The 13,467-nt window shown below is 55.4% G+C and overlaps 1 protein-coding gene across 7 annotated transcripts in view; it reads left to right on the top strand.

Moving 5' to 3' along the window:
- Positions 1–13,467, top strand: part of Cacna1h (calcium channel, voltage-dependent, T type, alpha 1H subunit) — a 60,898-nt gene that overhangs the window by 29,856 nt on the left and 17,575 nt on the right. For all 7 annotated transcript variants that reach the window (XR_001235422.1, XM_013517983.1, XM_013517981.1 and 4 more), the window contains exons 3-9: positions 6,692–6,803; positions 6,944–7,077; positions 7,352–7,449; positions 9,649–9,808; positions 11,341–11,656; positions 11,788–11,880; positions 12,595–13,384. Coding sequence is in view for 6 of the 7 variants with exons in the window: in XM_013517983.1 (XP_013373437.1) it covers positions 6,692–6,803; positions 6,944–7,077; positions 7,352–7,449; positions 9,649–9,808; positions 11,341–11,656; positions 11,788–11,880; positions 12,595–13,384 (1,703 nt within the window). In the remaining variant the exon portion in view is untranslated. The remainder of the gene's footprint in view (positions 1–6,691; positions 6,804–6,943; positions 7,078–7,351; positions 7,450–9,648; positions 9,809–11,340; positions 11,657–11,787; positions 11,881–12,594; positions 13,385–13,467) is intronic.

Below are 13,467 nucleotides of genomic sequence, written 5' to 3'. Positions count from 1 at the left end.
TTTGCAGTGTTATGCCAGCCCCAGCTCCCAGCTCCATAGCATTTCTGGCTTCGCAAAGGGAACTCTTCCCGATTAGGGCTCACTTTCCAGCCCCCAGTAGTCTGCCATCTGCTCTGTCTCTGTGAATCTGCCCCTTCTAGATGGCTCACAGAGGCAGAGTCACACAATATGAGGCCTTTCATGTCTAGTTTCCCATGCAGCTTTATATTCTGAGAGCTAGGGAAGGTCTTAGGCCGCCTCCTTTTCAAGGCTGAGTAATATTTCATCTTATGGTGGACCGTATGTCTATTGATGGACATTTGAGCTGTCTGTACCTGGAGGTGTTGTGATCAGCACCACCATGGATGTGTGGACAATACAAGTTTCCTGTTTGTCTCAACACATTCCCCCACCTGGCACTCTCCACTCACATCTTCATGGACATGTAGCATCCTTATCTGCACCCTGGTGTACATGTGAGAGTGCACATCCCTCAGGAAGGGTTTTGTGTTGTGGTGGTTCTGCATCAATGGGGCTGCACACCTTCCTCAACTTGGCAGTCATGCCTCATGTGTTCTAGGTATCATCATCTGTCCCACTTTAAATGTGTCCCTGAGCAACAATGCCATACTCTGTGGCCACCCATAGCCACCCTTGGGAATAATTGCCGTTTCACCTTTTCTCTACATACTGTGTCCTGGTGCTTGGTCATCACCACCAAGCCTCCCTGATCTCCATGGCTGGGCAGACATAGGGGATCAGTGCCCACAGTCCCATGGGCTCAGTGGCACTTTGAGACTGTCCCAGTCCTAGGTGGGTAGTGGAAAGCTGTGCCCAGGGAGGGTGACAGCCAGACCCTGTATGGGTTGACATAGGACCTAAAGCTGTCATCCTGTGGCAAAAGGTATGAGGACCTGCTCAGATGTACTTGGGCTGACAGGTGCCCTGGCTTCATGCTGGGCTGCTGTCCTCTCTGCAGAAAGGCATTCCCCTGTGAATAAACATGTGCCTTTCTTCTTGAGCAAATTGAAAGAGTAAGGTTGAGTGCCCCTGACAAGGACAAGAGCAAGCACCAAGCGTTGCATGTGGGTGGCATGCAGGCTCCAGACTGCAGAGCAAGCAGGGAGGGGCAGCCCCTCCCTCCCCAGGGCAGGCAAGACTTGGCCGAACCAGGTGTCCATCAGGAGAGCGGAGCTACAGAGCCGGGCATGTGACCCTTGTGACAGGCAATATGAGTGTGGTGTGGGGCTGGGCCACTTTGCCCTGGACTCGCCAGCTCTTCCTCACCCTGGCTTGGGTCTCACACACCAAGCTGTTGTGAATTTGGTGTAAAGGAGCGCAGCTGGCTGAGCAGATGCCCTGAGGCCAGTGGGCATGGATAGGGTGGCTTGGAACCTTGTGATACTCCCAGCAGCAGGACTTTGTGGCATCCACCCTGATTTCACGATACAGACCAGCAGGAGCCCTACCCTGAGTCCCTTGGGCCCACTCTAGTCTTGAGGGGCAGGGAAGAAGCCACCCCTGGGTCCCCCAACTCTCATCCCTGCAACATGGCCTTGGTCTGAGGATCTGCAGCCAGTGTGCCCCTGACCATTTAAGTGAGGGACAGCAGCACTCTGTCCTGACCTTTTGTGGAGATATCCTTGCCCTGCAAACAGATGCCTCAGTGTGGAGGAGGAGTGATGACCCAAACCCACAACAGGAGAATTCAAGGACCTCTGGGTTGCTGTCCAGAGAGATCTACATGAGCCCCCTCAGTGCCTGGAAGAGAAAGTGTTAATGACCCTCACAGTACATATGGGGAGACTGAGGCTTAGAGAGGCTAAAGGCCTATAGCATAGACTCAGGGTCAGACTCCTGTTCCCCAACTCCATCGTGGGGATATCACTGCAGCTAGAGGGCTATAAATACTGAGCTTCATATAGATAAGGAACACTTGAGGTTTGGATGGTCCACAACCATGCAGGTCTGTTCAAGGGCCTCTGCCCCCTCCATTGGACAGCATGGTCTCTGGGGCCCTTTTGGCTCTGTTGCATAGTAGAAGTCCCTGCCCACCAGGCCCTAGGTGGCCTTGGTGCAAGGATGCTGGTGTCCTCCTGGGTTTGTCACCCAGCAGAAAAGCATGCAGCTTCTGGGCTCCTGCACCTGGACCCAAGACAAGTTATAAAGGTCATTGTCCTCTTTACAGGCAGGTCCTCTGGGACAACCCGTTGTGGTTCTGTGGGTTATCCTCTAGACTCCCCGAGTGAGAAAGTTTAGATGGGTACAGTGGTTTACTAGAAGCTACCCTGCTGTGCTCAGTGAGGGTAGAAGCCATTGTGGTTCTCAGACACCCCTCCTGCCCCTCCCCCAAGACTTACTCTTTTCCCCAGCTCCATCCTCCAGCAGGACGGCTGCTTCAGCACCATGGACAGCACCTGCAGTGGGTGCGTCCTGTGGCCCTTGCGAGGCTGCTTGATTTTGGGTTTTGTTTTGAGGTACTGGAGAGTGAACCCACGTGAACTGTGCTATTGAGCTACATCTCCAACCATTTACTTACTTACTTTTAAAATTTTATTTTATTTTATTTAGAGACTGGGTCTTGCTAAGTTACCCAGGTGTGATTTAAACTCTGGAATTTGCAATCTTCTTGCCTCAGCCTCCCTCAACTCCTTCAGTGTTGGGATTACAGGCATAGGCCACCACACTGGCTTGGGGTTGCTTTTTCTATCTTTTTTAAGTACTGGGGATTGAACCCAGGGCTTTATATGGAACTGCATCCCCACCCACCCCTTTAAAATTGTTGAGACAGGATCTTGATGTCACTCAGACTAGGCTCGAATTTGTGAGCCTTCTGCCTCACCCTCGCTGAGTAGCTAGGATTACAGGTGTGTGCCACCATGCCCGTCCAAGGGGCCACATTTGGGGTGTTTGGGGTACATGGAGCCACGCCCCTTGGAAAGTACCCCTGTGGTAACCTGAGAGATCTGCAAATACTTCCATGGACTTCAGCATAGGCCTTTATGGGCTAGTGGATGGGCCCCTTCCTGTCACAGAAAGAAAGCTGGGCTAGATACCTTTGTTCCAGCACTCCTGAGGGTCTGAGAAAAGGTCTCTGTCCCCAGAGAGACTGCAGAACCAGAGTCTGGGTAGGACCTTGGTAGTGTGAAGAGGTGCTGACCCTACCGATGAGAAGAAGCAGAGTAGGGAGGAGGCTGTCCAGGCCAACAGGATGCCCTATGAGTTGTGTGGAGTAGGGGGCAACAGGGTGGGCACTGTGCCTAATGGGTTCCCTCACCACATGACCACCTGGGGCTCCTTCCCAGTGCCTCTCTGAGCTTGTTTCTCAATTCTTCACTGTTCACCAGCTTCAAACCCTGGGGGAGCCCACAGGAGAGGCCACCTTAGTCTTCTAGGAGGGACCCAGGCCTGCAACCCCACCTGAGTACCTTGATCATTCCTCTAGCACTGTCTCCTGTCTGCACATCAGCCTGACTTCCGCTGACCAGTGATTCTAATTTGTAGAATTTGGTTTAAAACCTAAAGGAATTTTAATTAAAGCACAGAAAATTCGTTTGTGTAACTAAACTTTTGGGTGTTACCAGACTTTGTGTGATGGTGCTGGTTGGCAGCCTTTGTCCTCAGCTGCCCACAGAACATGAGCATGATCGCCTTGAGTAGGTGGGCTGTCCTTTCTAGGGGGATGCTGGTCTCTGACACACATGCCTTTTGTAGGCTTTGTTGAGGGAGTCTCCTCGAACTACTAGTCACTCCCTTATCCCCCTGGACTCTCATTGATAGGCCCAGGAATGGGATCTGTGTGTGTATGAGGGTGCTCTCTAGAGCTTCTTTTGGTGGGAGTCTCAGTGTAGGATGCTGGGGAATGGGAGGCTAAGGATTTGTTGTGGGCCAACTCCAGATTCAGGTCTTAGCTAAGCATCCTGACTATGTGGCCTTGGGGAGAATGTTAATGTCTCTGTGCATTTGGGGCTACTGGTACCCAGCCAGGATGGGCTGGTGTCTGAAGCACGATGGGTTACAGATGACTTTTTGTCACTACCACAGTGGGATGTATCTGCATGTGCGAGAGCCTGCTGGCAGTTTGCATTTGGGGTGACTCTCAGCTCAGGTTCTTGCTGGAGCCCCTGGTCCCCAGAAGATGCCTGGTCAGGGTAGCCGCTACCCTCTTGGAATCGACTTCCAGGGCTGAGGTTTCAGGTGGCATAGCAGAGGAGAGCTAGGACTTGGCCCTGGAGCCTGGAGCCAGATTATCTTTGAAGAGCATTGTTGTGGCACCAGCTGGGGAGCAGCCCCAGCCTTGCCAGCCCATCTTGGTATGTGGGGAGGATGTGGGCACTTGTCAAGGTAGTGGCACAGGCATAATCTGCTCCACTGTTAGAGCCAAAGTCCTGGGCAGGTTCCCTCCAAGCCTCCCCTCATGCTCCCCCTTGGTCCTCTGGTTTCCCCTCAGCATCAAGGAATGCTACATTGTAGTCTTAGTAATGGCTGGGGGTTGACAGGTGGCTGAATGACTTGTGCTGGAGACCTTCAGAGCAGGTCAGCCAGGTGAGAGGGAATACACCTGTATGTCTCTCAGTGGACATGGGGCAGGCCTGGGAGAACACAGGCAGCAGACTGGAGACATGGGAGTGGGCTGTCAGGGTGGGCTGGAGGCGAGGGTTGGGGGAGATCTTGGTAAGAAGAATAGGGTCCCAGTTCCAGAGATACAGTTCCCATCCCATGCAACAGGTGGTAACCCCTGAACCCCTCTCTGAACCTCCATGAGATTCAGAAATGCCTATACCTTTCTCTTCTCCCTGGACCTAGACCCACCCAGAACCTCCCTTGCAGGGAAAGCAGTGCCCTGCAAGAATAAGAGTTCAGCCAGATGGAGCATGATCTTAGACCAGGGGGCAACTCTCAGACCCGTCTTGTCTGCCCCTGTTGGTTCTTGCCCAGTCCCATGCCATACTGTCCCTCTGCCTATGCTGACCTTCCCAACAAACCATGCCTCCACCCTAGCCTGCTCTGTTTAACCCTGGACACCCCTGGGAGATGACAGTGCGCCCCCCCAGCCACAGAGGGCATGCATAGCAGTCACAGGACAAAAGTGTCCAGGGAAGACAGGAGCCACAGCCTGGCTGCCTGGACCTGCAGCCAGCACAGAATCTGGAGGCCAGGGGAGGCCAAAATGCTGGGGACCCTGCAGGCACCAGAGTCCTCCGTCATGTCATCAGTGAGCCCAGGCACAGGTGGGTGTCCTGTGGTGCTGTCTGGAGCCGTAGTCTCCCCTGAATGAAGTGGGGGCAGGTGCAGGCAGGAGGGCTCTGCAGTACAAGGATGAAGATGTGAGCTGCCCTAGTGGGAGGCTGATTTCTGTTTTCTGCAGCCCCATTATGACAGAGGCACTTGTTACTGCTGAACCCATTAAGTGTAATTACGACGCACTCGGCAGGAACGTGTAATTACAGTGGTGGCTTGGAGCCACCATGCAAGGCTCCACCATGGGCTGGGGGCCTGGTTCCAAAGAAGCAAAGGTAAGTCAGGGACTGGTGAGTGGGTCCTTGGGAGGGGTCATACGGGAGGGTGACCTTGCTTCCCCCTGCTTGGGTCTGAGCCTAGTCTGGTGGGCAGGGAAGCCGTCTACCTCTTGGGGCCTGAACCTTCTGGGATTATCCTCCACTTGTTCCTCAGGGCTGGGATCACAGCCCTGGCAGTGCGTACAGCCCTAATGCCCAGGGCTCCTACATGCCTTCTCTGAGCATCACTGGCTTTTGACTTGTGCAGGAGGAGCTCTGTGTGGCTGCTAATCACCATCACCTTAATCCCCAGAGCAACCTCTGAGGGGATGGTGAGGGCTGCAGGGCACTGAGGCTCAGAGGTAGGTGACTTTGAGCAGAAAATTTGAACCCTGGGCCACAGTCTAGAGCCTGGCGTGGTGTGAGGGTGGGCCACCCATCCCTGTTGCTCCTAGTCCCTGTGGTGTGGGGTCAGGGTGCTACCATCAGGCTTTAACTTCCATGGCTGGTTCCAAAGGCTGAGTCCTTCCACCAACCTCCTTCTGCCCTTTTTTCCATTTCTCCTTCATGTACTTGGGCACACACATGAGAGTGTGCTTTACTAGGGATTTAACCCAGAGTCTTCATACTAACCTACACCCCCAACCCTTTTCTTGAGACAAGGTCTCCCTAAGTCATTGTTACCCAGGTTAGGCTCAAATTTGGAATCCTCCTGCCTCAGCCTCCCAGAGTGCTGGGATTATGAGCGTACACTACCAAAATCTCTTTAAGTAAGGTCACTCTTGCTAGTCTGGTCTCCACCCTCTTTTTACCTCTTGGCTGCAGGCCAGAGGTGGGATGGTTCTGTGTGGGGTACTGCATAGGGTGCCTCGATGAGACCCCCATTAGGCCACAGGGATAACAACCAGTGTGGGCTACTGCTACTGCTACAGCTACTGTGGGCTACTTGTTGGGCCGCTGGGATGGTCAGGGCAGGCAAACTCCCCTTCCCCAGCCTTAAGACTGCAGAGTAGGCCTGGTGAGGAGGGAGAGGGTATGGTAGGAGGCACACCATAGCACCACCTGGTGGCTGCCTTCAGAAGGACAGCGTCCTTGCCCTGAGGCCTCCCAAGCATGCCTGGGTGAGGGTGCACCCAGGTGGCCTGATGGATGGATACTGGGGTCCCGATCTGAGAGGTGGGGTGTTTACAGAATGTGGTCCTTAACGTGTGCACATGGTTCGAGCACGTCAGCATGCTGGTCATCATGCTCAACTGTGTGACCCTGGGCATGTTCCGGCCCTGTGAGGACGTCGCCTGCCGCTCTGAGCGCTGCAGCATCTTGGAGGTGGGGTGGGCAGGGACAGGGCCTCAACCTGGTTGGGGGCTTTGGGTAGGGCTGGGTGGATTTCTGGTGCGCGGGGCCTTGGGTGGAGTGGGGGCTCCTTCCTGCCCTGATTTATACCCTCACACCTCTCCTCCCACCAGGCCTTTGATGACTTCATCTTTGCCTTCTTTGCTGTGGAGATGGTTATCAAGATGGTAGCCCTCGGGCTGTTTGGGCAGAAGTGCTATCTAGGTGATACCTGGAACAGGCTGGACTTCTTCATTGTCATGGCTGGGTATGGTGGGGTGCCTGGTTGCACTCAGGAGAGCTTTCCCCAGTCCCCTCAGGGAGGGAGGAGGCACAGATCTGAGACATAGCTGTAAAGAGAGCCGAGGTGCCCAGCTTGGCCTTTGGTGGGCAGGAGAGTGGGAGAAAGGTGTCTACAAGTGTAGTACATCACAAGAGGGATATGGGTAACCTGTGGATCAGTACTCATGGGGCCCTGAGGTGCCAGCCCTGTGGGGCATGGCTCCTCCTGCAGCGCCTCCCTTGAGCCTCCCCTTCCCCAGCATGATGGAGTATTCCCTGGACGGACACAACGTGAGCCTCTCAGCCATCCGCACTGTGCGCGTGCTACGGCCACTCCGTGCCATCAACCGTGTGCCAAGTAAGTGTCTGCCACCCCTTGATTGAACCAGATGTGTATCCTTTGGAGCCTTATGGGAAACCCTGGGCCCAGGACTGGGAGGTGATAGCTCCAGGTCCCTCTGCCGAGCTCAGGCCCTGGTACAAGGGAAGAAGGGGGACCAGAGATCACATGTGCTGCTGGCCTGGGTCCTGGAGGACTTAGCTTCTTTCCAGGGAGATCCAAGCTGAGGTGTGAAGGACAGCCAAAATGTAAAGGGTCCAGTGCTGAGTGACAGGAATCATTCTAAATCTCAGATTCTTCCTCCCATCCAAGTACTAACCAGGCCCAACCCTGCTTAGCTTCCAAGATCAGATGAGATCGGGCGCGTTCAGGGTGGTATGGCCATAGACTCAGGTTCCTCCTCTACGCAGCATCTGGGGCAAGGCTGGGAGCTGAACAGGTTGCAGGTGGCTTTATTGACTGGCAGTCCCAGCGTGGCCTGAGGGTGGTATAGACACGTGTGGGAGTGGGCTCAGCTGTCCTCTGTGTAACCTGTCCTTCTCATGGGGAGTGGAACAAGAAGACCTCTGTCCCAGAGCAGGACCCAGCCTGGGAAGAGGAGCCTGGTGTGCTGGCCCAGTAGCACATACCAGTGTAGCACCTGGTCCTTGTGGCTGAGCCCTGCCCAAGCATCCACACCTGTAGAGAGAACTCCAGGCCTCTGCCAGTAGCTGTAAAGAGGGCTGAGGGGGCCCCGCTGTGCCTGTTCCTGCCACAGGGAAGACTTAAGGAATCATGTGGCTGTGTCTGGACAATAGCTTTCCACTGGGAATGGTTTAGGGTTTCACTTCATAGTACTCAGTGTTGGGGTGGGGATGCCAGACCTCAAGGCAGAGCAGGTATGTGGCACCTGTGCAGGTGTGGCTCCTTGGGCCCATATGTGATGTGCTCGTGCCTTTTGGCTGCCTGACCTGGATCCTGGGAGTCTTGTCACACAAGCTTGTTCACAGCCCCCAAGCTGTGAACGACAGCCAGACCACATGCCAGCCTTCCACCTTCCTGCCTGGCTCTAATCCCCACAGTCAGGTTGGGCTCAAATGCTGTATTGTATGACCTGAGACAAGTTAGTGAACCCCTTGGGGCCCAGTTTCCTGCTTTAACAGTGAACAACTGGTTCTTCCAAGGATGGCAGTGAAGGGATGCACATGTGACTCGGCCCTGCCTGGCATCCTCTTCATGTTCAGTCTTGTCAACAGAGCCAATGGCCCTTCCACGTGCTCCTGCCTATGAGAGCAGTAAGGTGACAGATTAAATATACATACTCCTGCCCCAAACAGGGCTCCACCAGGCTGCACCCTAGCTCCCATGAGGAGCCCTAGGATAGTTCAGGGGTGCATCTTCCTGTTTCTTGGGCCCACTCTGACCTTTGGAGCCTGTGGGTGTAGCTAAGACAGAGCTTGCTCATTGTCCATCTCCTGTGACTTGCTTCCTTTCTCTGTGTCTGAGACTTCATTGTCCCTCCGGCTTGGACTCCCCTGTGACCTGTGGGCCCAGTCTGCCATTGCCACTCTCAAGGGCTCCATAAAACCTTGGAACCCTCTTGTACCTGGCCCTCTGGCCCAGGCTCTGCCTGCAGCATTAGCCTGGTCCTCCTTGGGTTCTGAAAAACAGAGCTTTACCTTTCCTGAAGGCCGGGGACAGGCAGGCCCAGGACAAAGCCAGGAGCACTTGGCCGTGGCCAACTTGCTTCCTGAATTTGCTCAAGTGCACACATCCAACTGCACAGAGCACAGGCTTCAAAACTGCCTTAAGAAGCCACAGCCTGCTCTTACATCCCCTTGGAATGGAACTGTGGTTCTGCTCAGCACAGTTCCCACTGGGACCGAGAAAGCCTCATTCCTGCCTCAGAGCCCTGCTTGCTGGGGTCCTTGAGGCTGCTGCTCCCCTTAGGGCCTCATACGGAATTGGGAGCCAGTGGTCTCCCTGCTAGTCACACAAAACCCAGGGATGCTGTGTGCTCAGCCCTGCCCCTCCCTTTCTACCTCTGACCCCTCTAGAAGGAACAGGGGCTGCCCTGCCTTCACTCACTAGGGCTATGGCCTATGCCCAGTTAGTTGCAGCTTTGACCCAGGAGCATCACTTGGGCATGCACAACGTGAGGTTGGGGGCATTGTGCAGCTAACCAGAAGATTCGCCTGACCCATGTCAGCATGCTGACTGCCTCCCCTCCCTCCGCAGGCATGCGGATCCTGGTTACCCTGCTCCTGGACACGCTGCCCATGCTTGGGAACGTCCTTCTGCTCTGCTTCTTTGTCTTCTTCATCTTCGGCATTGTGGGTGTGCAGCTCTGGGCCGGCCTGCTGAGGAACCGCTGCTTCCTGGATAGCACTTTTGTCAGGTGTGCAGGCCCTACCCCTTTGTGCAAGCCATGCTTTCAGTCTCTTCCCTAGGACACCATCTACCAGGGTTCTTCAGGCCATGCCCACTGTGTGAGGCTTCTCCCACCCTGCGGACCATACCATCAGAGCCTTTCTGCCAGATGACTGTAGTCCATAGTGGGAATTGGGTTCTGGGTTCACTTTTCCTGCCTGGATCTCCTTCCCTATTTCTGTGTATCTCTCCTCTCCGCCTGTTTGTTTTTTATGGACTCCAGCATCAGGGGCTGACCCCACAGCATGCACTATACTGGGTCCCCTACTCATCTATCTTCTCCTGGACCCCTGAGAGGTCTGGGATGTGCCCAGGGGCATGACCAGGAGGGCTTTGTGGCGCTTCTGTGTTGAGGTATTCGGTCCTGCTCAGGACAAAGCTATAGTAGTGGGAAATACCTAGAGCCTGTGTGCAGCAGCAGGATGGTCCCCAGGAGCACAGGAGGATGGAGATATGGGTGCAAAGCCAGATACTTCAGGACAGGTGCTGGTGGAGCCGGGGGTGGAGGTCCATGTGTTGCTCCTGCTTTAACACTAGGAATCTATGGTTCTGGAAGTCTACTTAGAGGGGAATTTGGGACTTGTCCAACTGCTTCCTCCTATTTCTAAGCAATAATGGGACCATGATACCTACTTCCTGTCTGCCCTTGCTCCCTCATAGCTTTCAGGCTGAGCAACCTGGGGTGCACATTGCATTCCTACTTCCTGCTACAGGGTGTGGCTCTTATCCCTTTTATCCTGGACTCATGTGGCCTGGGGCCGGTGGCCTGTCGGGGTTACCCTAGATAGTGACTGTAGTGCTGTTAGGTACCTGCCTCTACCGGGCCCTACAGATGACCCAGTGCTGCCAGTGCCCAGCACCCAGTCAAACACTTACACTTGTAGCTGGCTGCCCACTGAGGTGGCATCTATTCTGTGGGTCCAAGAGTCTCAGGGCTTTGGGGGGAGCTTGTGGAGGGGAGGTGGATTGGTGGGGATTGGAAAAGGGAGCCAGGAGGAGGCACCAGTGGACCTGAAGCTGTGGAGATCCCTGGCCCACTCACCAGGCTGTGCTGGCTCAAGAATGGGGCTGTCAGGGACTGGGGATTTAGCTCAGTGGCAAAAGCGCCTGCCTGGCAAGCGCAAGGCCGTGAGTTCGGTTCCAGGTACCAGAGAAAAAAACAAAAAAACAACAACAACAAAAAAGAATGGGGCTGTCAGGGAGGAGGGCAGGAACAAGAGGACATCCGGGCAGGTCCAGGGCTCCTGGGGTTTAAGGGGCTGGATGGGTCTGCTTTGTGGTTATCTCCCATGGGCTCATTACCCTCATCATCCTGTTTCATCTGCTTGTCCCTGGTGGCTAGGGCCCAGGTAAGAAACAACATGGTGTTCTACTAGGGCAGTCACTTTCCAAAGGCCAGTGTGACTGCAGAATCAGGCTTGTAGGCCCTGGGCAGGCAAAGCTGGGCAGAAAAGGAGGGGTGTAGGTGGCCTCACCCGAGCCTCAGCCTTGGCATTCCAGGAACAACAACCTGACCTTCCTGAGGCCATACTACCAGCCAGAGGAGGGCGAGGAAAACCCCTTCATCTGCTCCTCACGCCGTGACAATGGCATGCAGAAGTGCTCACATATCCCTAGTCGCCGTGAGCTGCGTATGCAGTGTACGTTAGGCTGGGAGGCATATGGGCAGCCACCAGCTGAGGCTGCAGGTGCTGGCCGCAATGGCTGCATCAACTGGAACCAGTACTACAATGTCTGCCGGTCAGGGGACTCCAACCCCCACAATGGCGCTATCAGCTTCGACAACATCGGCTATGCTTGGATCGCCATCTTCCAGGTAGGCACCAAGCCACAGGGCCTCTGTCACAGTGGGGCACTGAGAACATGGAATGGGGTCCCTTGAGAGAGCCGTCATCAGAGAGAGCATAGTATCTGCCTCTGTCCTGGAGTCATTGCTTTCCTCTGCAGGTGATCACACTGGAGGGCTGGGTAGACATCATGTACTATGTCATGGACGCCCACTCGTTTTATAACTTCATCTACTTCATCCTGCTCATCATCGTGAGTTTGGGCTAGGTGGGCAGGCATTCAGCTCCAGGGATACAGTGTGTAATGGGGAGGATGAGACTCTGCATGAGGGTCCCTGTGCACGCCCAGGCAGAGGCTACAGGGACTCAGGGATGCCCAGGCAGGTGGGCTGGAGGCCAGGGTGGTCAGGGCCTTCTGTCCAGCCTCCAGTAGATGGGAGAGGGAAGGTGGAAGCTGCAGGGTGGAGAGAAGCTGGGAAGGGAAAAAGCCCATTTTCAAACTCCAGTGTGGCCTTTGTGGTCCTCCCTATGGCTCTGCGGTGCCCAGGCCAGGCCAGGTTAGTTTATCAAGCAGCAGAGCTTTACAGGCCCCTGGGTGCATGGGAGCCACCTGTGGGGACCCAGGAGGGAGAGGCAGATGGATACCATGTGTGTTGTCAACAGCAAACAGGAGGGGTGCATGGAGGGGAGTCGATGGCAGCCCCAGCTGAGGACATCAGCCCTCGGGCCTGGGGAGAGGACAGTGGGGTATCATATCAGGATGGACCTGAAGAGGTGGGCAGGTTACATGGTAACCTTGAGGGAGGTACTAGGTTGATCCCTGTCCCACAGGCAGTTATGAAGTATCTGCTCTGTGTCCCTTGGGGGCCATTCCCACCATGGTATCATGGCTGGATCCCAGCCCCATAGAATACAGCTGAGAGCTCAGCATGGAGCCAGGCTGGTGGTCATGCCCACTCTGCCACAGGTGGGGTCCTTCTTCATGATCAACCTGTGCCTGGTGGTGATTGCCACTCAGTTCTCGGAGACCAAGCAGCGGGAGAACCAGCTGATGCGGGAGCAGCGTGCCCGCTACCTGTCCAATGACAGCACACTGGCCAGCTTCTCGGAGCCAGGCAGTTGCTACGAGGAGCTGCTCAAGTACATGGGCCATGTCTTCCGCAAGGTCAAGCGCCGTAGCCTGCGCCTCTATGCCCGCTGGCAGAGCCGCTGGCATAAGAAGGCAGACCCCAGTGCCACCCTGCATGGCCAGGGTCCCAGGCAGCGGCAACGACAGGCAGGCAGGCGCGCAGCTTCTGTGCACCACCTGGTCTACCATCACCACCACCACCACCACCACCACTACCACTTCAGCCATGGTGGCCCTCGCAGACCCAACCCTGACCCCAGTGACACCAGGCTGATCCGGGCTGGTATACCTTCCTGCCCACCCTCCCCAGGGCAGGGGCCGCCCAACTCCGAGTCTGTGCACAGTATCTATCATGCAGACTGCCACGTGGAAGGGCCCCAGGAGAGGGCACGGGTGGCCCATGCTGCAACCACAGCCAGCCTCAAGCTAGCCTCGGGACTGGGAACCATGAACTACCCTACCATCTTGCCCTCGGGCATGGGCAAAAGCAGCACCAGCAAAGGCAGCACCAGCCCCAGGTCCAAGGGAAAACGGAATGCTGGAAACCCGGGGGCCGCAGGGCACAGCCCCCTGAGCCTGGGCAGCCCTGACCCCTATGAGAAGATCCAGCATGCAGTTGGGGAACACGGTGAGAACTCTGGCACCACCCTCAAAGGATAAAGAGGGAAGCCAGGGCAAGACAAGGCTCTGAGTGCCACCCCTGCCCCAACT

This window comes from Chinchilla lanigera, unplaced genomic scaffold, assembly GCF_000276665.1.
Source record: "Chinchilla lanigera isolate Chin_1 unplaced genomic scaffold, ChiLan1.0 scaffold00041, whole genome shotgun sequence".
In the NCBI taxonomy this organism is placed as follows: Eukaryota; Metazoa; Chordata; class Mammalia; order Rodentia; family Chinchillidae; genus Chinchilla; species Chinchilla lanigera.
Note: the sequence above shows the minus strand (reverse complement) of the source record. Positions and strands in the feature narration are given on the sequence as shown.